Source organism: Grampus griseus (assembly GCF_964374135.1).
Source record: "Grampus griseus genome assembly, chromosome: 14".
In the NCBI taxonomy this organism is placed as follows: Eukaryota; Metazoa; Chordata; class Mammalia; order Artiodactyla; family Delphinidae; genus Grampus; species Grampus griseus.
Window position 1 is genome coordinate 55,779,113 of NC_139008.1, and position 23,510 is coordinate 55,802,622.

Here is a 23,510-nt window from a genome sequence, read left to right on the forward strand (position 1 = left end):
TTGCTAATGCTTGAGCAGCATCATACAAAGAGTAAGTGATGAAATTGTTACCAGGCCTGCTTTAAAAAATACATTCGTTGGATTTAGTTTATATTATTGTTTGTTCTATAAAGTTATATCACTTTCTTAATAAAGCTTTTCCCCACCCCAACTTTTTTGTCTGAATTAGTCTGGTTTTAAAACTGCCACCCGGATAATGCCTGCCTTTTAAAGTGTTTGGTTAATACTGCTTTAAGTGGCATGATTCATAGCTCTTTTTAATAGACGTTTCCAACTTATTAAAGGAAAATTAAAATTTTTAAATTACAATTTGATGGAAGTGCTTTATTTAGCAAATTTTGGGAGAATATTTCTTTCTTGGAGGAGGAGGAAGGGATGATTGCAAATATTTTCAGGCAAGAAAAGTATATTGTGAGATTATACCAGGTATGGCAGTTGTAGGGTATACAAATTTTAGTTAGATCCTTCACTAAAGGGCCTTACTTGGTTGTAGCCAAACACTGACCTTGCAGGGAGAACAGGAAGATACTATGTGATACAAAAGGCCCTAAAGAAAGTGAGTTCTTCCTGGCTCAGGGTCAACAAGAATAATTTTAAAGAGGAAGGATTGAGTTGGATTTGGGCAGGGGTGGGGTGGGGTGGGGGGGTTAAATCAGCTTTGACAGGATTTGCGTTTTAGGCAGAGGTGCAAGCAGGCACCAGGGCAGGACTGTGTTGAGGGTGTGGAGGATGTTGAGGAGGCAGCCCAGCACTGGCCTTCTGTTCAGACCTGATGAGAGGAGAGGTGGACTGTGTTAGAGTCAAGTCAGTCTTTATTATCCTTGGAAGTTTTTTCTTCTTTTTTCAATTTTAGTCAAAGAACTACATATGTATATATAATCAGCCACACTTATGTGTGTGTTGTGTGTGTGTGTATATACTTCAAATAGTTCTACAAGACTAACAGTAAAAACCAACAGTCCTGGGAATTCCCTGGCGGTCTGTGGTTAGGACTCTGTGCTTTCACTGCTGAGGGCCCGGGTTCAGTCCCTGGTTGGGAAGCTAAGATCCCACAAGCCGTGAGGTGCAGCCAAAAAAAAAATTTAAAAAAACAAACTAGCAGTCCCTTACACCTATCCCTTCCATTGTCTCTAGCTGAATTCCTGTGCCCTAATATTTTTTGGAACTATTTCTTGGTACTTAAGGTGCTTATGCTATTACTTTTTCATTACCAAATTTAGACCTATAGAAGGTTTGAATGATAGTGATTCAGAAGAACCTTTGTTTCATTTTACATGTGGGAGCATTGTGATGTGTTTTAGTTTATCAAAAACCAATTTGTTCTCTTTTACAAAGGCATTAACACAGATTTTGCATTTAATCATGGTTTTGTGATATATTATAAGCTGCTATGCTTGATTTGCTGATATTTGGAATTTCTGCATTTGTAGTAATGAGTAAGGTGGCCTTTAATTTACCTTTATCAAATGGTTGTTGTCTAATTTTGGCATGAGGATAATACTTGCCTCGTAGAGTAAATTGAGCAATGTTTCCTCTTTCTATACTGTGTCTGCTCAAATTATTTTTAAAAATTCAGTAACAGACACCCACATTTAAAGAACATTATTATTAGATTTGAACTCCCCTGTGTTCTCCTCTCTAATTCTATGCCCCTACCTCCTCCCATAGATATAACTGACAAGCAAGCAATTACTCTCTTTTAAAAGTTTTTAAATTCTTAATATCTATCGCTAAACAATATAACATTTAGTTTTTCATGGCTTTAAGCTTTATTTGTACTCTTTTCCTACTTGTTATATTCTTAAAATCAATCCATTTGTTACGTTTAGCTGTACTTTATTCATCTTCCTGGCTGTATGATTCTACCACAATTTATTCTACTATTGGAGAACACTGAGGTGGTTGCCAGGTGTTTGTTTGTTTGTTTGTTTTTGTTTTGCGGTATGCTGCCCTCTGACTGTTGTGGCCTCTCCTGTTGTGGAGCACAGGCTCCCGATGCGCAGGCTCAGCAGCCATGGCTCACGGGCCCAGCCACTCCTCAGCATGTAGGATCTTCCTGGACTAGGGCACGAACCCGTGTCCCCTGCATCGGCAGGTGGACTCTCAACCACTGCGCCACCAGGGAAGCCCTTTTTTTTTTTTTCAGGTTTTTGCTATTACAGTGTTTGCTGTAAACATCGTTGACCAGCTGTCCTATGGTACGTGTATAAGTTTCTTTAGGGCAGTGACTTAAACCTTTTGACCCCAAAATCAGTTAGAAATGCATTTCACGTTGCAGCCCAGTGCACACATAGATATGTATATCTACAAGTGTGTACCTGAAACTAAATTAAAAAGATAATGCCCCTTGAATATTTTATTTATATGTGTGTGCTTTTTAAATGATTGTGCCACTGGCTCACACCTATTTCAATGCTTTTCTTAACTTTCTGAACTGATTTTGTGACCCACTAGGTCTCTAGCTCAGCATGACAAGACATCCGTCCGTGGGTCAGGCATTGGAAGTACAGCAGGAATATGGGTACATGGAGTGGGCTGTTCAATGCTCATTGGAGCCTCCTACCAGTTCTCAGGAGTAGGCCACCCATAATAAACCTGTCAGGTAGAGTGGACACTGAATCAACACATGTTAAATGGCTCAGGGCACTCTGTCTGTAGGTTTCAAAGCTGGTAGGGTGGGCAGGGGCTCTCCTGGAGTGATAGCCCTGAGCATACCTGCCCACCCATGCAGGCTCCTCCAGTACATATTGTTTGACTTCTTTGGGCACAGCTGCCATGCTGAGCTACAGTTCTTGTGTCAGACCTTCTGTGTCCTGTAGTCCAAATCTTTTTCTTTTACTTTACTGTCATTTTTATGGAACACATCCTTCAGTATCTTCTTGAGAAAGGATGGAAAGTAAATGTTTTTGAGGTCTTGTGTGTCTGGAAGTATTGTGGCCAGGCATAAAATTCCATGTTAGAAATCATTTTCCTTTAGACTTTTAAAAGCATTTCTCCATCCTCTTCACAATTCCATTGTGCTGTTAAGGAATGTGAAACCATGTTGATTCCTACTCCCTCACATGTGATTTCTTTGTTTCTTCTCTGGAAGTTTGGAGATTCTTCTCATCACCAGTGTTCTAAACTTTCATAGAGATGGTCTTGTGGGTCTGGTTTTACCCATCGTGCTGGACACTTGGTAGCCCTTTTAGTCTATTGATACATGTCCTTGAAGATGTGGAATAGTGAATTATTTCTTTGATTTTTATTTCTTCCATTTTTCTGAGTTTGTTTTTTTTTCTTTATAGAATCCTTTTGTTGTATATTATACACTCCTGGACGAGACTTAAAGTTCTTTATCTTTTCTCATATTTTCTATCTTTGTCTTTTCCACTTTCAAAGATTTCCTCAACCTTATCTTCCACTCATGCTATTGAGTTTTTCATATCTGCTATTGTGTTTTTAATTTTCAAGAACTGTCCTTTTTTCTCTGGATTCTCTTTTTTCTATATATAGTTAAAAAATCCTGTTCTCATTTGATGAAAGTACTATTTGAAGGCATTAAGGAACTTTTTTAAAAAAAATTTTCTTTTGCTTACTACCTTACCTGTTAGAAGCTTTCCTCAGATACTTAGAAATTCTTGGCTGCTTCTTACGATAAGGAATTAAGATCTAAAAAGCTTGTTGGAAGCTCTGAGCATGTGAATAGGGCTTATGGGGTTTTACTATGGGGTGATCTGGATGACCTGTTTGGTCATACATCTGTCAGTAGATTAAAAAACTTTGCTTTTTGACTAGTCAGATTCCTCGTAGAAGACGCTATAATATATTCTTAGAGGATACAGGTCTGGTTTCTTGGAGTCAAGTGTGGGAAGAGAGATGGGGGAAGGAGGGCATGTCTGTATTTAGCATGTGTTGTATTTGTACCATCTCTAATATCCCTGATGCTGATGGCCATTTTATAAAATGCCCCAAACTCTCTAACCTGGTCTTGTCCTCCATTCCAGATTTCCTGTTTAATTCTGGAAATAAACCTCAACCAAGTGGGGTAAGAGCAGCCTCCACAGCAGGGAGTAAGAGGAAGGGAACCACTTGCTGCTGCTCAAGCCTTCATCTCATTGTCCCTCTTTGAGCCCCTTCCTTCCCCCCCAAGATTTACAGAAGTTTGGGGCTGCTTTTAACTCACCCTTTTCATTTTTTCAACTACTGGCTTGTGGTTTGACCTATCCATTCTGCTAACTGAAACACTTTGTTATTACTTAATCCATCTGTTTTCTAGCTTCCAAAATTCTGTTGTACTGTCTCTTTGGTTCTTCTCATGTTCAGTGAATTTTCTTTTAATACCTTTATTTTATTTTTAACACAATATAGGGGGTGAACTTAGATGCTTTTGTTCCGTCTGATACCTTGACCCAGAGGTAACTTTTCATTCTCTTATGTATGTCTTTAACAGAAAGTCTTTATATTAGAATAGTCAAATACTTAATAGAATCAATACTTTAAAAATCTTGTTTAAGAAATTATTCCCTACTGTGAGGTCATAAAGAGTTAGTTCCTCACATAAATTGTCTGGCTTTCACACTTAAAGCATGAAAGACCTTCCTTTCTCTGCTGATAGGCAATGCTAGTGCTGCCATTGTCACTTGGGGCTTTTTCTGGACTCTCAACTCTAGGTACACCTGCCAGTACTGCATAGCTTTAGGATAATTTTCACACTGGTGAGAAGTCCTTTATTTTATTTTACTTTATTTCATTATTATTTTTTTGGCGGCACCGCATGGCGTGCAGGGTCTTAGTTGCCCAACCAAGGATGAAACCCGTGCCCACTGCAGTGGAAGCTTGGAGTCTTTTTTTTGCGGGGGTGGGTATTTTATTTATTTATTTCCTTATTATCTATTTTATACATATTAGTGAATATATGTAAATCCCAATCTACCAATTCACCCCCCTCCACCCTGCTTTACCCCTTGGTGTCCATACGTTTGTTCTCTACATCTGTGTCTCTATTTCTGCCCTGAAAACAGGTTCATCTGTACCATTTTTCTAGATTTCACATATATGCATTAATATATGATATTTGTTTTTCTCTTTCTGACTTAACTTCACACTGTATGACAGTCTCAAGGTCCATCCACGTCTCTACAAATGACCCAATTTCGTTCCTTTTTATCTCTGAGTAATATTCCATTGTATATATGTGCCACATTTTCTTTACCCATTCATCTGTCGATGGACACTTAGGTTGTTTCTATGTCCTGGCTATTGTAAATAGAGCTGCAGTGAACATTGGGGTGCATGTTTTTTTTTTTAATTATGGTTTTCTCTGGGTATATGCCCAGTAGTGGGATTGCTGGGTCATATGATAGTTCTATTTTTAGTTTTTTTAAGGCACCACCATACTGTTCTCCATAGTGGTTGTATCAATTTACATTCCCACCAACAGTGCAAGAGGGTTCCCTTTCTTCCACACCCTCTCCAGCATTTATTGTTCGTAGATTTTTTGATGACCATTCTGACTGGTGTGAGGTGATACAGCATTGTAGTTTTGATTTGCATTTCTCTAATTATTAGTCACGTTGCACATCCTTTCATGTGTTTGTTGGCAATCTGTATGTCTTCTTTGGAGAAATGTCTGTTTAGGTCTTCTGCCCATTTTTGGATTGGGTTGTTTGTTTTTTTGATATTGAGCTGCATGAGCTGCTTGTAAATCTTGGAGATTAATCCTTTATCAGTTGCTTCATTTGCAAATATTTTCTCCCATTCTGAGGGTTGTTTCTTTGTTTTGTTTCTTGTTTCCTTTGCTGTGCAAAAGCTTTGAAGTTTCATTAAGTCCCATTTATTTATTTTGTTTTTATTTCCATTTCTCTAGGAGGTGGGTCAAAAAGGGTCTTGCTGTGATTTATGTCATAGAGTGTTCTGCCTATGTTTTCCTTTAAGAGTTTGATAGTGTCTGGCCTTACATTTACGTCTTTATTCCTTTTTGAGTTTATTTTTGTGTAGGGTGTTAGGGAGTGTTCTAATTTCATTCTTTTACATTCAGCTGTCCAGTTTTCCCAGCACCACTTATTGAAGACACTGTGTCTTTTCTCCATTGTATATCCTTGCCTCCTTTGTCATAGATTAGTTGACCATAGGTGTGTGGGTTTATCTCTGGGCTTTCTGTCCTGTTCCATTTATCTGTATTTCTGTTTTTGTGCCAGTACCATATTGTCTTGATTACTGTAGCTTTGTAGTATAGTCTGAAGTCAGGGAGTCTGATTCCTCCAGCTCCATTTTTTCCCCTCAAGATTGCTTTGGCTATTCGGGGTCTTTTGTGTCTCCATACAGATTTTAAGATTTTTTGTTCTAGTTCTGTAGAAAATGTCACTGGTAATTTGATAGGGATTGTACTGAATCTGTGGATTTCTTTGGGTACTATAGTCATTTTGACAATATTGATTCTTCCAATCCAAGAACATGGTATATCTTACCATCTGTTTGTGTTGTCTTTGATTTCTTTCATCACTGTCATATAGTTCTGTGAGTATAAGTCTTTTGCCTCCTTAGGTAGATTTATTCCTAGGTATTTTATTCTTTTTGTTGCAGTGGTGAATGGGATTGTTCCCTTAATTTCTTTCTGATTTTTTCATCATTAGTGTATAGGAGTACAAGAGATTTCTGTACATTAATTTTGTATCCTGCTACTTTAACAAACTCATTGATTAGCCCTGATAGTTTTCTGGTGACATCTTTAGGATTTTCTGTGTGTAGTATCATGTCATCTGCAAACAGTGACAGTTTTACTTCTCTTTTCCGATTTGGATTCCTTTTATTTCGTTTTCTTCTCTGATTGCCGTGGCTAGGACTTCCAGAACTATGTTGGATAATAGTGGTGAGAGTGGACATCCTTGTCTTTTTCCTGATCTTAGAGGAAATGCTTTCAGTTTTTCACCATTGAGAATGATGTTTGCTATGGGTTTGTCATATATGGTCTTTATTATGTTGAGGTAGGTTCCCTCTATGCTCACTTTCTGGAGTTTTTATTGTAAATGGGTGTTGAATTTTGCAAAAGCTTTTCCTGCATCTATTGAGATGATCATATGGCTTTTCTCCTTCAATTAGTTAATATGGTGTGTCACATTGATTGATTTGCATATATTGAAGAATCCTTGCATCCCTGGGATAAATCCCACTTGATCATGGTGTATGATCCTTTTAATGTTTTGTTGGATTCTGTTTGCTAGTATTTTGTTGAGGATTTTTGCATCTATATCAGTGATATTGGTCTGTAATTTTCTGTTTTTGTAATACCCTTGTCTGGTTTTGGTATCAGGGTGATGGTGGCCTCATAGAATGAGTTTGGGAGTGTTCCTTCCTCTGCAGGTTTTTGGAAGAGTTTGAGAAGGATGGGTGTTAGCTCTTCTCTGAATGTTTGATAGAAGCCATCTGGTCCTGGACTTGTGTTTCTTGGAAGATTTTTAATCACACTTTCAATTTCATTACTTGTGATTGGTCTGTTCATATTTTCTGTTTCTTCCTGGTTTAGTCTTGGAAGGTTATACCTTTCTAAGAATTTGTCCATTTCCTCCAGGTTGTCAGTTTTATTGGCATATAGTTGTTTGTAGTAGTCTCATGATGCTTTTTATTTCTGTGGTGTCCGTTGTAACTTCTCCTTTTTCATTTCTAATTTTATTGATTTGAATCCTCTCCCTCTTGATGAGTCTGGCTAAAGGTTTATCAAGGTTGTTTTATCTTCTCAAAGAACCAGATTTTAGTTTTATTAATCTTTGCTTTTTTTTTTTTTTTTTGTGGTATGCGGGCCTCTCACTGTTGTGACCTCTCCTGTTGAGCACAGGCTCTGGATGCACAGGTTCAGCAGCCATGGCTCACAAGCCCAGCCGCTCCATGGCATGTGGGATCGTCCCAGACCGGAGCACGAACCCATGTCCCCTGCATGAGCAGGTGGACTCTCAACCACTGCACCACCAGGGAAGCCCTTTGCTATTGTTTTGTTTCTATTTCATTTATTTCTGCTCTGATCTTAATGATTTCTTTCCTTCTACTAACTGGGTTTTGTTTGTTCTTCTTTCTCTAGTTCCTCTAGGTAAAAAGTTAGATGTTTATTTGAGATTTTTCTTGTTTCTTGAGGTGGGATATATTGCTATAAACTTCCCTCTTAGAACTGTTTTTGCTGCATCCCATAGGTTTTGGATCGTCATGTTTTTGTTTTCATTTGTCTATATGTATTTTTTGATTTCCTCTTTGATTTCTTCAGTGATCTCTTGTTTATTTACTAGTATTTAGCCTCTGTGTGTTTATGGCTTTTACATATTTTCCCTCTAATTTCTAATCTCATAGTGTTATGGTCGGAAAAGATGCTTGATATGATTACAGTTTTCTTAAATTTACCAAGGTGTGATTTATGACCGAAGATGTGATCTATCCTTCAGAATGTTCCATGTGCACTTGAAATGAAAGTGTAATCTGCTGTTTTCAGATGGAATGTCCTATAAATATCAATTAAATCTATCTGGCCTATTGTGTTTCTTTATTAATTTTCTGAATGGATGATCTATCCATTGGTGTAAGTGAGGTGTTAAAGTCCCCCACTATTACTGTGTTACTGTTGATTTCCTCTTTTATAGCTGTTAGCAGTTGCCTTATGTATTGAGGTGCTCCTATGTTGGGTGCGTATATATTTGTAATTGATCTTGGATTGATCCCTTGATCATTATGTAGTGTCCTTCCTTGTCTCTTGTAACATTCTTTATTTTAAAGTCTATTTTATCTGATATGAGTATTGCTCCTCCAGCTTTCTTTTGATTTCCATTTGCATGGAATATCTTTTTCCATCCCCTCACTTTCAGTCTGTATGTGTCCCTAGGTCTGAAGTGGGTCTCCTGTAGGCAGCATATATATAGTCTTGTATTTTTTATCTATTCAGCAAGCCTGTGTCTTTTGCTTGCAGCATTTAATCCATTTACATTTAAGGTAATTATCGATATGTATGTTCCTATTACCATTTTCTTAATTGTTATGGGTTTGTTTTTGTTGGTCCTTTTGTTCTCTTATGTTTCCCACTTAGAGAAGTTCCTTTACCCTTCGTGTAGAGCTGGTTTGGTGGTGCTGAATTCTCTTAGCTTTTGCTTGTCTGTAAAGCTTTTGATTTCTCTGTCAAATCTGAATTAGATCCTTGCTGGGTAATCTTGCTTGTAGGTTCTTCCCTTTTATCACTTTAAACATACCGTGGCACTCCCGTCTGGCTTCCAGAGTTTCTGCTGAGAAATCAGCTGTTAACCTTATGGGAGTTCCCTTGTATGTTATTTGTCAGTTTTCCCTTGTTGCTTTTAATAATTTTTCTTTGTCTTTAATTTTTGTCAATTTTTAAATTTTTAAATTTTGTCAATTTTTGTCAATTTGATTACTATGTGTCTTGGCGTGTTTCTCCTTGGGTTTATCCTGCCTGGGACTCTCTGTGCTTCCTGGACTTGGGAGGCTGTTTCCTTTCCCATGTTAGGGAAGTTTTCGACTATAATCTCTTCAGATATTTTCTCGGGTCCTTTCTCTCTCTCTTCTCCTTTTGGGACCCCTATAATAAGAATGTTGTTGCGTTTAATGTTGTACCAGAGGTTTCTTAGGCTGTCTTCATTTCTTCTCATTCTTTATTCTGTTCCGCGGCCGTGAGTTTCACCCTTCTGTCTTCTAGGTCACGTATCTGTTCTTCTGCCTTAGTTATTCTGGTATTGATTCCTTCTAGTGTAATTTTCATTTCAGTTACTGTATTCATCTCTGTTTGTTTGTTCTTTAATTCTTCTAGGTCTTTGTTAAACATTTCTTGCATCTTCTCAATCTTTGCGTGCATTCTTTTTCCAAGGTCCTGGATCATCTTCACTATCATTATTCTGAATTCTTTTTCTGGACAGTTGCCTGTCTCCACTTCATTAAATTGTTTTTCGGGGGTTTTATCTTGTTCCTTCAACTGGGACATAGTCCTCTGCCTTTTCATTTTGTCTGTCTTTCTTTGATATTGGTTTTTCTTCCACAGGCTGCAGGATTGTAGTTCTTCTTGCTTCTGCTGTCTGCCTCTTGTGGGTGAGGCTATCTAAGAGGCTTGTGCAAGCTTCCTGATGGGAGGGACTAGTGAGCTGGGTTTTGCTCTGGTGGGCAGAACTCAGTAAAACTTTAATCCACTTGTTTGCTGATGGGTGGTGCTGAGTTCCCTCTCTGTTGGTTCTTTGGCCTGAGTCCACCCAGCACTGGAGCCCACAGGCTCTTTGGTGCGGCTAACTGTGGGCTCTGTGAGGGCTCACACCAATGAGTACTTCCCAGAACTTCTGCTCCCAGTATCCTGTCCCCGTGGTGAGCCACAGCCACCCGCCCCGCCTCTGCAGGACACCCTCCCAACTCTAGCAGGTGGGTCTGATTCAGTCTCCTGTGAGGTCACTGCTAGTTTCCCCTGGGTCCTTGTGCGCACACTACTTTGTGTGTGCCCTCCAAGAGTGGAGTCTCTGTTTCCCCAGTCCCGTCAAAGTCCTGCAGTCAAATCCCGCTGGCCTTCAAAGTCTGATTCTCAGGGGATTCCTTCTCTCGTTGCCAGACCCCCAGGTTGGGAAGCCTGACATGGGGCTCAGAACCTTCACTCCAGTGGGTGGACTTCTGTGGTGTAATTGTTCAGTTTGTGAGTCGCCCACCCAGCGATTATGGGATTTGATTTCATTGTGATTGAGCCCCTCCTACCATCTCATTGCAGCTTCTCCTTTGTCTTTGGGGTGTCTTTTTTGGTGAGTTCCAGTGTCTTCCTGTTGAGAATTGTTCAGCAGTTAGTTGTACTTCTGGTGCTGTCGCAAGAGAGAGTGAGTGCACGTCCTTCTCCTCCACCATCTTGAACCAATCCGGAAGCTCGGAGTGTTAACCACTGGGACTTCCACGGAAGTCCCGGGCAGTCCTTTTCATCTTGATCTTCAGTGCTTTGAAGTCAGAACTGGATATGAATTCTAGCTCTACTGTGTAGTAACTTTCCTTCCGTCAAATGAGGCATTGCTGATTGATTAACTTGGAGAAAAGATACTTGAAGAATCACTAATAAGCTACAGATTTCACATTCTATCAATTTATAATCAGCTCTTTTGCTTCAGGGGTACAAAAGGCAGTGATGCTATTCTGGATTATTGGAAAGACTGGGAGAAGAGAAATATTTTTGAATAGAACTGATGCTTATATCTTTTAAAGAAAAAATAAGAGGACTCTGTAGTATAGGTGTTTTAGGCATTCGGTAAGCAAATTCTCCTGAAAAAGTTAAGCCAGGTCCTAAGTAAACTATAAAATTACCATATTTTATGTTTTGTGTTTTTTTCATCACAGGATATATGATTGGATGCCTGAACAGCCAAATATATTCCAAGTGGAGCAGTTGGAACGTCTGAAGCAAGAATTGCCAGAGCTTAAGAGCTGTTTGTGTCCCACTGTTAGCCGCTTTGTCCCCTCGTCTTTTTGTGGGGAGCCTGACATCCATGTGGATGCCAATGGCATAGATAATGTGGAGAATGCTTAGTGTTTATTGGGCGGAGACCATTCGGGGCATGCATCGCTGTTCTGGGTATTCACTTTTCATCGCTGAGCATTGTTTATCTATGCCTTTTAGGTTTTCAGTCCAGTGAAGCAATAATGAAGTATTTTAATATTTCACTACAGTTCTTGCTAGAATTTCAAGTATTCTATTTAAATCACTTGGCCAGGTATAATTACCAGTCAGTCTCTTTACAATGAAAAACTTTATTGGTTGGTAAATATTTTAAACTAAATATGTAAGTTATAATGTTAAACAAATATTCATTAAAAACATAACACTTTGAAATTAACTATACAAATATCTCATATTTACACTTATTACAGCTTTTCATTTGATCAGGTCTGAAATATTTAGCACTCAAGGAACATGACTATGCATAATTATACCTGACCATGGGAAAAATAAGTACCTCAAATGCATGCATTTGCACTGGTGATTCCAACTGCACAAACCTTTGTGCCATCTGTGTATTTTTGACATGAATTGACATTCACACCATTTTCATTCAGTATGAACCTTGAGGCTGCTGCCATTTCCCCACTTAACCAAACCAATGCCTGTGTAAATAGCCTAGAGGTGATCCTTGAAAACTTGTTTCATAAATCTTTCAAAAGTTGTTTTGCATAAATACTAAAATTTCAAAAAGCTGCAGGGTAACTTAATGTATAAAGTATTAAAAGAATGGATTGAAGACTTAGTACAGTAGATGATAATGTATAAATTCTGTTGAATGCATGCTTTTTGTTTTAAGCATGAGATAGTACACGTTTACTGTAAGTCCTTGCATCTGTGGTGCTAGGTGAGTGTGAGAAGGTGTCAAGGACAGAAAAATAATTTGTTGCCTAAAAAAAAAAGGAAAAAAAAAGCCTATTTGTAGGCATTTTAAATATGCTTAAGTGTCTCTCACTACCTATTACACACCGTTGCTTTATGGGTTTGTTTTGTGTGTGTGTTGTACGGTAGTTAAATCTCTGTGCAGAAAAATAAATGTCCTGAATTCTTATATCCGTATTCTTTATTGGTTAATGAATATCATGCATGTAATTTATTTAGAAATGCAGAAGATTCTATTAAATGTATATGCATGTTGTTAGGATTATACCAAGGTTTCTTTCATTAGAAGCAGATTGTTTTGGCATAATTGTAACTTATGAATGAATGTTGAATAAAATACACAGATTTATTTTCTTCATTATAAAATGAAATTTCAAGAAGGTGTTACTTTTATAGCATTGGTTCTATATTATTATTATGAGAAATTGGAATTTAGTGTCTACTCTGCAAGGATGGCTTATTTGCATATACCTTTTATTGCATGTTCCTCACTAGGCAGTTTATTCATGTATTGACATGATTTGGTAGTAGCTGAGAACCTGAAACTTGGATTATATATTTGTATCTTTTTATTTTTTTAAGCCAAACAATGCAGCTTTGGTCAGATCTAAATTGTGTGAGGATAGGCTTTAAAAGCCTATGGTATTGTGTTTGTAACACTGATATTTAATGGAAAATAGTTTAGGAAATGGAGTCTTCTGCAGGGGTTTTATATACTTTTCTCATGTTGAAAGAGATTTTCCATCACTTGATGTGAATTAGGCACTTTTAGAAAACTCCTGAAAAAGAATTACTTTTCTTGATCTGCAGACCTGGTACAGTACAATTACCATTACCTTACAGTAACTTGATTAGCCATATGTGTATTTCAAGTCGTGTTTGTTTGCTCCTCCCCTGTGCCTTTCCAGTTCCAGCTCCATTTTGAAGACCTGCAGATCATGAAAAAACAGGAAAGGAAGTGATGTGGGGGTCAGTTTCCTGAACTGTGTAATTTGCTGAGAAGAGCTTACAGCCATTGCTTCTGACAAGGACAGGACCTCACTGCTCAGTTTCTTTCCTGTCTCTTCCTGACCTTATAAACACCAGGGTTAGTGGATGATTAACTCATAACAAGCAGTGGCTCTCGTTTTTATAGGACTAGGTCCTGGCTTCCATATCACTAGCTATTGCCTTGTATACTCTGCTCCAGCTACACTGTACCTGTGCTAGGCCTTAGCCACGCCATATTCCTACACTACTTCCTGTCTGTAGCCATGTGACCTCTGCCTGGAAGCCTTCTTTTTCCTTGATACTTTCTCCCTGCCAAACTCATTTCTCCTTAAGCCATTCATTGACCTCTCTCCTCTGCACCCTTGCCAAAACTTAAGAAGGGATGAATCCACCTTTTCTACTCCATGGCCCAATGTTCATTCCTTGATCATGCCATGTATCATAGCACACTTTAGGTAGACATAGTTGAGGTTTGTCTCACCAGGCTGCAGGCACTTCAGGGGCAGGGACCTTGTCTTACAAATTTTTATTTCCACAGTGCATGAAACATAGTAGAAACTAAACTTTGGAATTGTGGGGATAATTTGTATCAAATGTCTTTTTGAATTAAGAGATTTAGTTATGTTTACTAAGAATGTAAAGTTTGAATTGGTTTACATTTGGCAGTTGGAACAGTTTATTGATGTCAGTTTTAAATGTAGAGGTATAATGTTAAATTATTTTATATTTTCTGGAAACTGAGTGAAATGTTTGATAAAATGCTGCCATTGTTCTCTGATAATTCCACTGTCCGGAATTACGTACTGTAACCGCCTGGATGTAAATGTGAGGACTACAGCTCATTGCTGTGTCAGTGGTGCCTGAGGGCAGCCACAGCCACCCGTGACCTCACTCCCATTGCTCCTTGTGACACTCGTCTTTCTTCTCCCGTCTGAAGCCCATGCTTAGGCCTACCTCAGCACCGCTTTCCTTGTCTTCCTTCTGCGTTCAGCTCAGGTGCCACCTCTTCCAAAAACCATTCCTCAGCTCATGATGCAAACAAGTACAGACAGCCTCTAAATCTTACCAGTTTTATTTTCAGCCTGGGTTTTAAACCCAGACAAGTTAACTGACTTACCGGGTTGGGACTAGAACTGGGCTTTGTGACTCCTAAACCCGTGTTCTTATACAATGCTGCCTTCTGAATTTTTGTGGCATTCTTTAGCATATGCTTTCTTGTAGTCCCACTTTTTATGTGCCTGTTATATTTCCCTAATAAGATTGTAAGCCCCTTAAGGGCAAGGACTTCATTGCATTTCTAGCACTACCATAGTGTTCTATACTTAGTTATGAACTAGATAAATAAATGGTGGTGAATACAATCCTAGTTTCTTAACTCAGATTGTTTCACAATATACATATGTTTTCATATGGTGTGCGTGGCCGTGTTGTCTGGAGTGTGTGTGCTTGCATGTGCATGTACGTTGGCATGTTTACACATGGAGTTCTCACTCTACCCGTTTCTTGGGGTCACATAGTTAAGGGGTTACCACAACCAATTTTCTAGTCCATGCTGAATGGGGACAGTCACGGGAATAAGTGGCAGATAAGGTACAGTTTTCCCCCAGGCCTTGTCCCTTTCTAGGGCAGTACACCTAAATCCTGCAGCTGGTGCCCCTTAAGTAAAGCAGGTACTGCCTCAGATAGAACTTGCGTGACCTGTGGGGGGCGCTGTTTCATGAGTCTTGAGGGAGCATCATTGTCCTTTGTGCCTTGACTCACCACATCTTGACTGCATTTTGTTTTTTCACATTATTCCTGGTTTGGTACTCTAGGTTGACAGTGGAGTCCTGTTAATTTAGATTTGGATACAAGTGATTTACTCCTTTATGTTTTAGGTTTGGATCATGTGCTTTTGGGGTAGAAAGCAAAGTATGCATATTAGAAATACTGCATTATTTGGTGTTCATGAGTGAAAATTTATTGAAATATAATCTCAGCGGGTTTATATAGTTTGAGAAATGGATGTGAAATGTTTAAAAAAGTAAGAGAGCATATGATTAACATCACAGGAGTATGTGTTGGAGGTAAGAAGGAGAGCTCATGGATTGGAGCAAAGACTTCATGAGGCTCTCAAGCCCTTGCAGAATGGGGTGGAGGTCAGAAGTTGTGAAGCCAGTTTGGGGCACAGCCTTTGTAAATTCAGAGGCCAGAGTAGTATTGTGTTCAGAGAGGATCAAGGGGCCATCACAACAGTGGAAAGGATTTTGGGATGTCAGAGACTTTGCATCCTTGCAGGAGATAAAATTTTATTGGTGATTTTAAAGGAAAATGACATTAAGATGAAATGTGTTTTCAAATAATGAAGAAAGTAATATTAGTACAGGAATAATAATAAAAGAAGTACAGAGATTAATTTGTCTAGTCCTCTACTAAATTGATCCAAACGTATGTCTACCTGTTTCCTCAGATAGAAAACAGAAACACAGGTGGGATGGGTGAACTTCTGAAACTTACTTGCAAAGCCAAATTATATAATTTCACAGAAAGAAAACTAAAACCTAGTAAAAGTTCCATGGCTTCCCATGATTTCAAATGTGTCTCTCTGCAGCCCAGACCTCTCCTACGCTCCAGATTCATATATCCAGCTGTCACCACTTCTCTACTTGGAGTTCTAATGGGCATCTCACATTTAATGTACCTCAACAAAGCTCTTTTTCCCTCCTTTCACCAAACCTGCTCCCATCCCACCTCCTCTAGTGTTCTGTATCTCAGTAAGTGGCATTATTTTCCTATTTCCTTGTGATTAGTACAACTTTTAACTATGATATGTAATAGGTCGGTGGTCCATTTATCCTTTTTCAATTTTTAAAAACTTCACATATTTTGTTTAATAACACAAGAATCACCTTTTCAAGCCAACAAAGTCCCCTTGAGATCTTGATCAGTGTTGGATTGATTTTCTAGATTAATGTGAGGGAAGGATTAGTATTTAAAAATATGACATCTAACTATTTAGAGCACAGGTGTGTTTCCATTCAGAATTTTTATGTCCTCCTGTAGGTGTTGTATACTGTTTAGGTGTTGTATACTTTCTTAAAGTTTATTTTAAACACTACTTTCCTTAAATACGTTCTTCACTAATAATTAGCAGTTAATTTTTGTTTATCTTATCTAGCTACTTTGCTGAATTCAATTAGTCAAAATAGTTATGTATTAAGTCTCTGGGATTTTCTAAATAGATAAATTTGATCTGCAAATGTGTTTTTCTGACTTTAAGTAACAGCTCTTTATCTTGCCTTGTTTCATTAGCTAATAACAGTTGGAGGCCTCCTTGTTTTTTTTCCTGCCTATCATAGGAAGTAAGTATGATGGCTGCTGAAGCTTCTAGTAGGTGACCTTTATCAAGTTAAGAAATGTTCCTTTTCTTAGTTTGCTAAAGGATCTCTTCCCCCCCCCCCACCCTTGACCCCCAAGGGATACGTTTTGAATTTATCCAGTGAGTTTTTGAAGATTTAGAATATAATTCTAGTTCTTATTTGTGAATTTTAATGATGCTAATATAGTTTCTGAATTTGGATTACTTTTCAGTAACTGGTATAAATGTATTTATGAACTTCTAATTTGCTAGTTTGTTTAGGATTTATTATCTACACTCATAAATGAGATTGACTTAGTTTTCTTATGCTATTATGTCTAGTTTAAGAGACCTTTGGGATAGCCTTATAAAATGAGTAAGTTCTTCAGGTTTTCTATTTTGTCAAACAGTTCATACGTTGTGAGAGTCATCTATTCATTGAAAGTTTAGATAAACTCTCCTATGTGCATATTTTCAAGTGTTTTTTACTGCCGTTACAGTTTCTACTTTAGTTATTGCCTGTTCATTACTGCTCTTAAATTTAGTTTTAAAAATTCTACCTAATTTTGATTTATTTATACCTTCTTGAGTTGAATCTACCTCAATATTAAATACAATGGAATAATAGAACTGATCTTAGACAAATACAGTTTTAATGGAAATGGAACAAGAACTTTATTTTTTAATTTTATTTATCTATATTTATTTATGGCTGCGTTGCATCTTTGTTGCTGTGTGTGGGCTTCTCATTGCGGTGGCTTCTCTTGTTGCAGAGCATGGGCTCTAGGCATGCAGGCTTCAGTAGTTGTGGCTCACAGGCTCTAGAGTGCAGGCTCAGTAGTTGTGGTGCACGGGCTTAGTTGCTCCACGGCATGTGGGATATTCCCAGACCAGGGCTTGAACTCGTGTCCCCTGCATTGGCAGGTGGATTCTTAACCGCTGTGCCACCAGGGAAGTCCCAAGAACTTTAATTTAAAAAAAAAGGAAAGAAAAGTATGTACTCCTAAGAGCTGATGTTTCTATAATAATGGAACTATGCACTGTATATTGTATACACTATATAAAGTGTAAATCTTTTTAGTTTCTAACTAGTTTGCTTGCATTGAATTTCCTTATATTCATATTCATAACCAAAATCAATATTTGTTGAGGGCTTGGGCAGTAGAATAAAGTTAGCTTCTGTTTTCAGTATGCTAATTATTTAGTTGAGGTAATATATATTTTAAAAAATGCAAAATTGTAGTAGTTGTCCAAGAGAACAATAGAAGGAAAGTCTCCAAGCTATATCCTAATGCTCATTTAGCGACATAGATCAGTCCTACCACCTCCACTTTAACTGGAATGGCTCTGCTTTGACAACTTTTATTTCTTCTAGTAGAGATGTGATTTGAAGATGTGATTTGACTAAAAATATTTAAGATGCCTATTATACATGTAATTTGAGAGTTGTGTATGTTGCATTTTGGGTGATTTCCTCAGTGTTGTCTTCCAATTCACTCATTCACCCTTTCACTATATCCAGCTTACTCAGTTAATTGTATTTTAAATATTAAAACATATTTTTCATTTGCAAGAGTTCTAATTGATTCTTTATGTCCATCTGATGTTATTTCATTCCCTTCCATTTTTATTAAATAATTTAGAGTTCTTTTTTAAATGGAAGTGTAACTTCCATTTAACTCTTTGAACATTTTCAATCTATTTGATTATATTATCCTTTTCCGGCTGTTCTGGAATGAACTCTCATTTTGATTTTATCGGCTTTTTCTTAGCTTTGAGTTTCCTCGTGCCTCATGCGTTTTGGAGTTTTGGTATGCAAGATCATGTTTCTGTGTCTTTCCTTCCTTCTTCCAGTCTCTCTGCTGGTCTTGTGGCTGCCTCCCTTAGGGGCTCCAAGACCTCAGTCTAGATCCAGGTATATCATGGCACCTGACAGTTAATGCCTGGAAGGACACTAGGGACATTGCACCCCACCCTAGAGTCACCCAGCAGCATCGTTTTGATTTCTGGTCCAAGAAGAATTTTTTTTTTTTCTCTTTTCTAGTTGCTTGCCTTGTATACTTATGTGTCTGTGAGTCCAGGATATAAACAACAAGACGTTGCTTTGATGGCTTATCAGAGAAGCTTGTCCCAGTGCTTTATACACATATACTTGCCTTCTGTCTTTTGAGTGCCCATCAGGGCATTATATCTGTGTTACTCTATCCATTAAGGTAGCAGATCCCACACGCACACAGGAAATTTATTACCTGGTGCCAAAGATAGAAACCAGCTGCCCCCAAAAGGATTTGACTCCACTTTCACCTCAGAAACCTGCTTATTGAAACTTATAGTATGTAACTTCCTTCCCAGCATCTCTAACCCCTTCCTCCCTTATGGCCCGTCACTTTCTATGCTAACTTTTCCTGTCTTCCCACCTCTCCCTGGTACTGAGAATCTTTGTTGCCCCTCTAGCAGCTGATGATTAGAGAGGGGACAGCATCATCTAACTTGTGTTAGCCAATGAGTAACAACCAATAGCTGATTTTTTCTATGGCTGACTCTAGTTCTTGAGCTGTCAGAAACTTTCTTGAGAGTTGCAATTGGAGAGACTGAGGTCCTGCATGTCCTCAACTCCTGGAAACTGGACCTCTGATCATAGAGCCACACCCTATGGGTGGCTCCTAGAAATGCTCTGTTTACATGTATATAGAGAACTTTTTAAATCCAATTTCTTGCTTTGGTAGTGAGGAAACTCAGATACTTTAATTTCTGAGAACTAATAAAAGCCAAAATCAGCCTACATCAATTAGAGGTGGTAACAGTCTCTCTTTTTTAAATTAACTAAATTATTTTTTTTAATTTGCATTGAAATATAGTTGATTTACAATATTGTGTTAGTTTCAGTTGTACAGCAAAGTGATTCAGTTTTATATATATATATATATATATATATATATATGGTACTTTTTAAGATTCTCTTCCATTATAAGTTATGAAAAGATACTGAGTATAGTTCCCTGTGCTATACAGTAGGTACTTGTTGGTTATCTATTTTAGATATAGTAGTGTTTATATTGTAATCCAAAATTCTTCATTTATCCCTCCCCCCCTCCCCCGTAATAGTCTCCTGAAAATAGAAAATAGATTTCTCAAATGGTCAGGGGCCTACCAATATGTCCATATTTAAATATTTAATACTTTTTATAACAGGTGAAATAGCTTCATAATAATCTCACCTAGTTAATATCCATAGGAAATGAGCTGAATGTATGAGGTCTCTGGGAAGAGTTACTAATCTGAAGGTGACAACGGTAAATGGCTGCTTTAGTCTACTAAAGACTGAGAAGAAAAGATGTAAAGATTTGGAGGTAGGGTTTGTATTGGCAGTTAGGAAGGTTTCCTGTTGTAAGTTATTGGATCTGAACAGGTAGCAGTTTTGTGTGGTTTTTTTTTTTTTTTTTTTTTTTTTTAGTTAGTGTGCTACTCTGGGCTGAAATGGAAAAAAATCTCATATGACCTGTAAGAGAATGAACAATGACTTTATTTTTATTTTGACCTTATGTGTAAGCCGTTTTCAGTTTTTAAGTTAAATACACACCTACCATACAACCAGCCATTCCACTCCTAATTGTTTACCCACAAGAAATGAAAGCCAATGTCTATATAAAGACTTGCATGTGAGTGTTCATAGCAGCACATTTGTAAGAGTCCCAAACTGGAAACAAACTATATGTCCATTAACAATTGAATGGTTACAAAAAAAAGGAACAAACTGTCAATACAACAGTGCAGAAGAATCTCAACAATAACTTTACTTAGTATAAAAGGCAAGACAAAAAAGGATTTAATGCCATATGAGTTCATTTATAAAATATTGTAGAAAATGAAAACTAATCTAGAGTAATAGCAGATCAGTGCTTGCCGAGGAATGGGGGTGAAGTGGGGAGAGAGGAATGAATTATAAAGGCATGAGGAAATTTGGGGGAGTGATGGATATGTTTAGTATCTTGATTGAAAATGCTTATTTGAAAAAATTTTTATTTGTACTGCAGCTCCATCTGAATAAAACAAACCAGATGTGTTTGGAAGATAAGCCAGGTCTCAAAAGAAAGGCTGTTAGAACTGATCCCCAGACTGGAACATGTTGCTGTAGGGTGGGAAATATATGTATATGGATATATATATCTCTCTCTCTCTCAATACTCTGACTCTCAAGAGTATCCATCGTATCCATACAGGCAGATGGGGGTTACTCATGTTTGTCGGGCTGACTAGCCCACTTACAAGTGTCATTTGTCAGTGGTGGCAATCACAGAGGGCCTACACCTTTGTCCAAGATACCAACTTTTCTCCCCTATGGTTCCATTGATTCCCTTGGGCAGAAAGAGCCCAGGGGATCCATACCTGGAAAGTAGGGGCCAGGACACAAATCTGTTAAGTATCAGCTTATTGGGAGTTTTAAAAAGCACACTAAAATAAGGATTCAAATGCTATTCGGTGTTAGTTGAATGGAACCCATACTCCCGTTGCAAAAGTGAACATAACCTGGGGTGCATCATATGAAGGGAAGACAGTAGTAGAAATCAACTTGTAGGAACATGACTTTATTATTTCCAAAGTGACACATGTTCATTATTTTAAACATGGAAAATAGAGGTAAGCAAAAGTAACATAAATATTATCCAGAAGTCTACTACCCACATATTACCATTATTATAATTTGGTATTTTTTCTAGGCAGATATGTTCTATTTTTAACAAAATTGTGGATCTTACTGTATTTTCATTTTTTGACTAAAACGTATATAATGAAAAATTGAACTTCTTCCAGAAAGATGGAATATACATACTTCCCATATTCCTCCTGCCAGTACAGCTAAAACCCCTGAACATTTTATGAACAATTATATGCAAAACAAGCATAAAAAGACTCAAAGATGAAGAGAAGACAGACTAACTAGGAACCTCAGGACTCAAGGAACAACATGTGGTGAGTTCCCTGGGTTTTCTTATCTGCCTCATCTATCCCAGACAATACTGGTGAAGTTGGCAACCAGGAAACACCAGTAGATATAGGCAAAAACCAAACCAAAACAAAACAAAAAAACAGCAAAAGCCTGCTCTCTCCAGGTAAAGGACCAGGAAAAAGGCAGCCTAAGAAGGCAGAAATCTATTAGACAGTAACTGCTCTATTCCAATCAAATACTTCAGGAAAGACTGCAACCCTATCCTCACCCCCACAAGTTAAGGCTAAGGGGAGAGCCTAGATTCCACTCAAGCAGGCTTAAACTTAGCACCTCAACCCTCTACGAGGATGATGTCAGAGGAGGTCTAGTGAGGAGCCTGGACTCCATCCTCCTTGCTTTCTGGGATGGAAGCAGAGGAGACCCCATGAAGAATCAGGGTTTTCACCACTGCACAGAGGTAACAAAGCTGCCTGCACTGTAGTGTCAGTGGAGACTGCACAGGGAGGCTAGACTTCATCCCCGTCCTGCAGTAACAAGGTGCCTCTCCCCCTGCCCACTGGGTGGTGTCAGAGGAGGTCTAGGGTGAAGCCGGAACTCCCAGCCCTTCCTGTCCCCAGGTGTCAACAGGAACATTCTCCTACCTGGCAGTAATGAGGCAGCGCTGTGGTAGAGGGAGCCTGTTAAAAATACAAGACTTAAATAAGATTCAGAGTCTTATAATACCAAAAATGTCCAGGTTTCAATTAATAATCACTTGTCATACCAAGAACCAGGAAGATCTCAAACCATGTGAAAAAAGACAACACAGATGACATAGGTGTTAGAATTATCTGACAAGGATTTTAAAGCAGCTGTCAGAAAATGTTTTGACAAGCAATTAGAAACATACTTGAAACAAGTGAAAAATGGTCTCAAGTGAAGATATAAGGAAGAACCACACAAAAATTTTAGAATGAAAATGAACAAATTTTAAAAGTCAGTGAATGGGCTCAACAGCAGAATGAAGAGGACAGAGGAAAGAATAAGAGAACTTGTAGATAGAAAAAAAATTACCTAATCTAAACAGAGAGAAAGTAGACTGGGGGGAAAAATGAGCATGACCTCAGGAACATGTGGGACTAAAACAAAAATCTTGACATGTCATCAGAGTTCCAGAGAAGAGGAAAAATAGGGTGGGGCTGAAAGATTGAAGAAAAAATGGCTGTAAATTTCCCAAATTTGGGGGGAAAACTAACTTGTAAACCTAGAGATTTAAGAAGCTGAGCAAACCACAAACAAAATAAACCCAATGAAATCCACACCAAGACACATGGTAGGTCAGCTTCCGAAAATTAAAGACAAAATCTTGAAAGCAGCTAGAGAGAAATGGCCCATTACCTATAGGGGAAAAACAATTCAAACAACATGTTTCTCTTCAGAAACTATGGAGACTAGAAGGATATGACATTTTTCAAGTGTTGAAAGTACTGCCAAACCAGAATTCAATATCCAGCAGAAATAATATCCCCTAGAAATGAAGGGGAAATCAAGGTATCAGATAAAGGAGAACTAAGAGAATTTCTTGCCATCAGACCTACCCTGAAAGAAGAGCTGAGGGGGAGATCTCTAAAGAGAAAATGGTAAGATGAAATGCAAAAACACAGGCCAATGCAATAGAATTTCTTTATCCTATTGAGTCTTCTAAGTTATGTTTGATGCTTGAGGCAAAAATTATAACACTGCCTAATGTGGTTCTCAGTGTATATAGGGGAAGTATTTGGGAGAGGGAAAAGCATGTAGAGGAGATGTTTCTACACTCAAATTGGTAAAATCATGGCACCAGTACACTTTGATAAGTTGTATATATAAAAGGTAATAATAAAAAAGCTATACAA

At 38.1% G+C, this 23,510-nt stretch overlaps 1 protein-coding gene across 3 annotated transcripts in view; it reads left to right on the plus strand.

Moving 5' to 3' along the window:
- GPCPD1 (glycerophosphocholine phosphodiesterase 1) overlaps window positions 1–14,647 on the plus strand; it is a 62,929-nt gene extending 48,282 nt beyond the window's left edge. For all 3 annotated transcript variants that reach the window (XM_082670893.1, XM_082670894.1, XM_082670895.1), the window contains one exon: window positions 11,320–14,647. In XM_082670893.1, the coding sequence (XP_082527019.1) occupies window positions 11,320–11,509 (190 nt within the window). In that variant the 3' untranslated portion in view covers window positions 11,510–14,647. The remainder of the gene's footprint in view (window positions 1–11,319) is intronic.
- The last annotated feature ends 8,863 nt before the right edge of the window (window positions 14,648–23,510 follow it).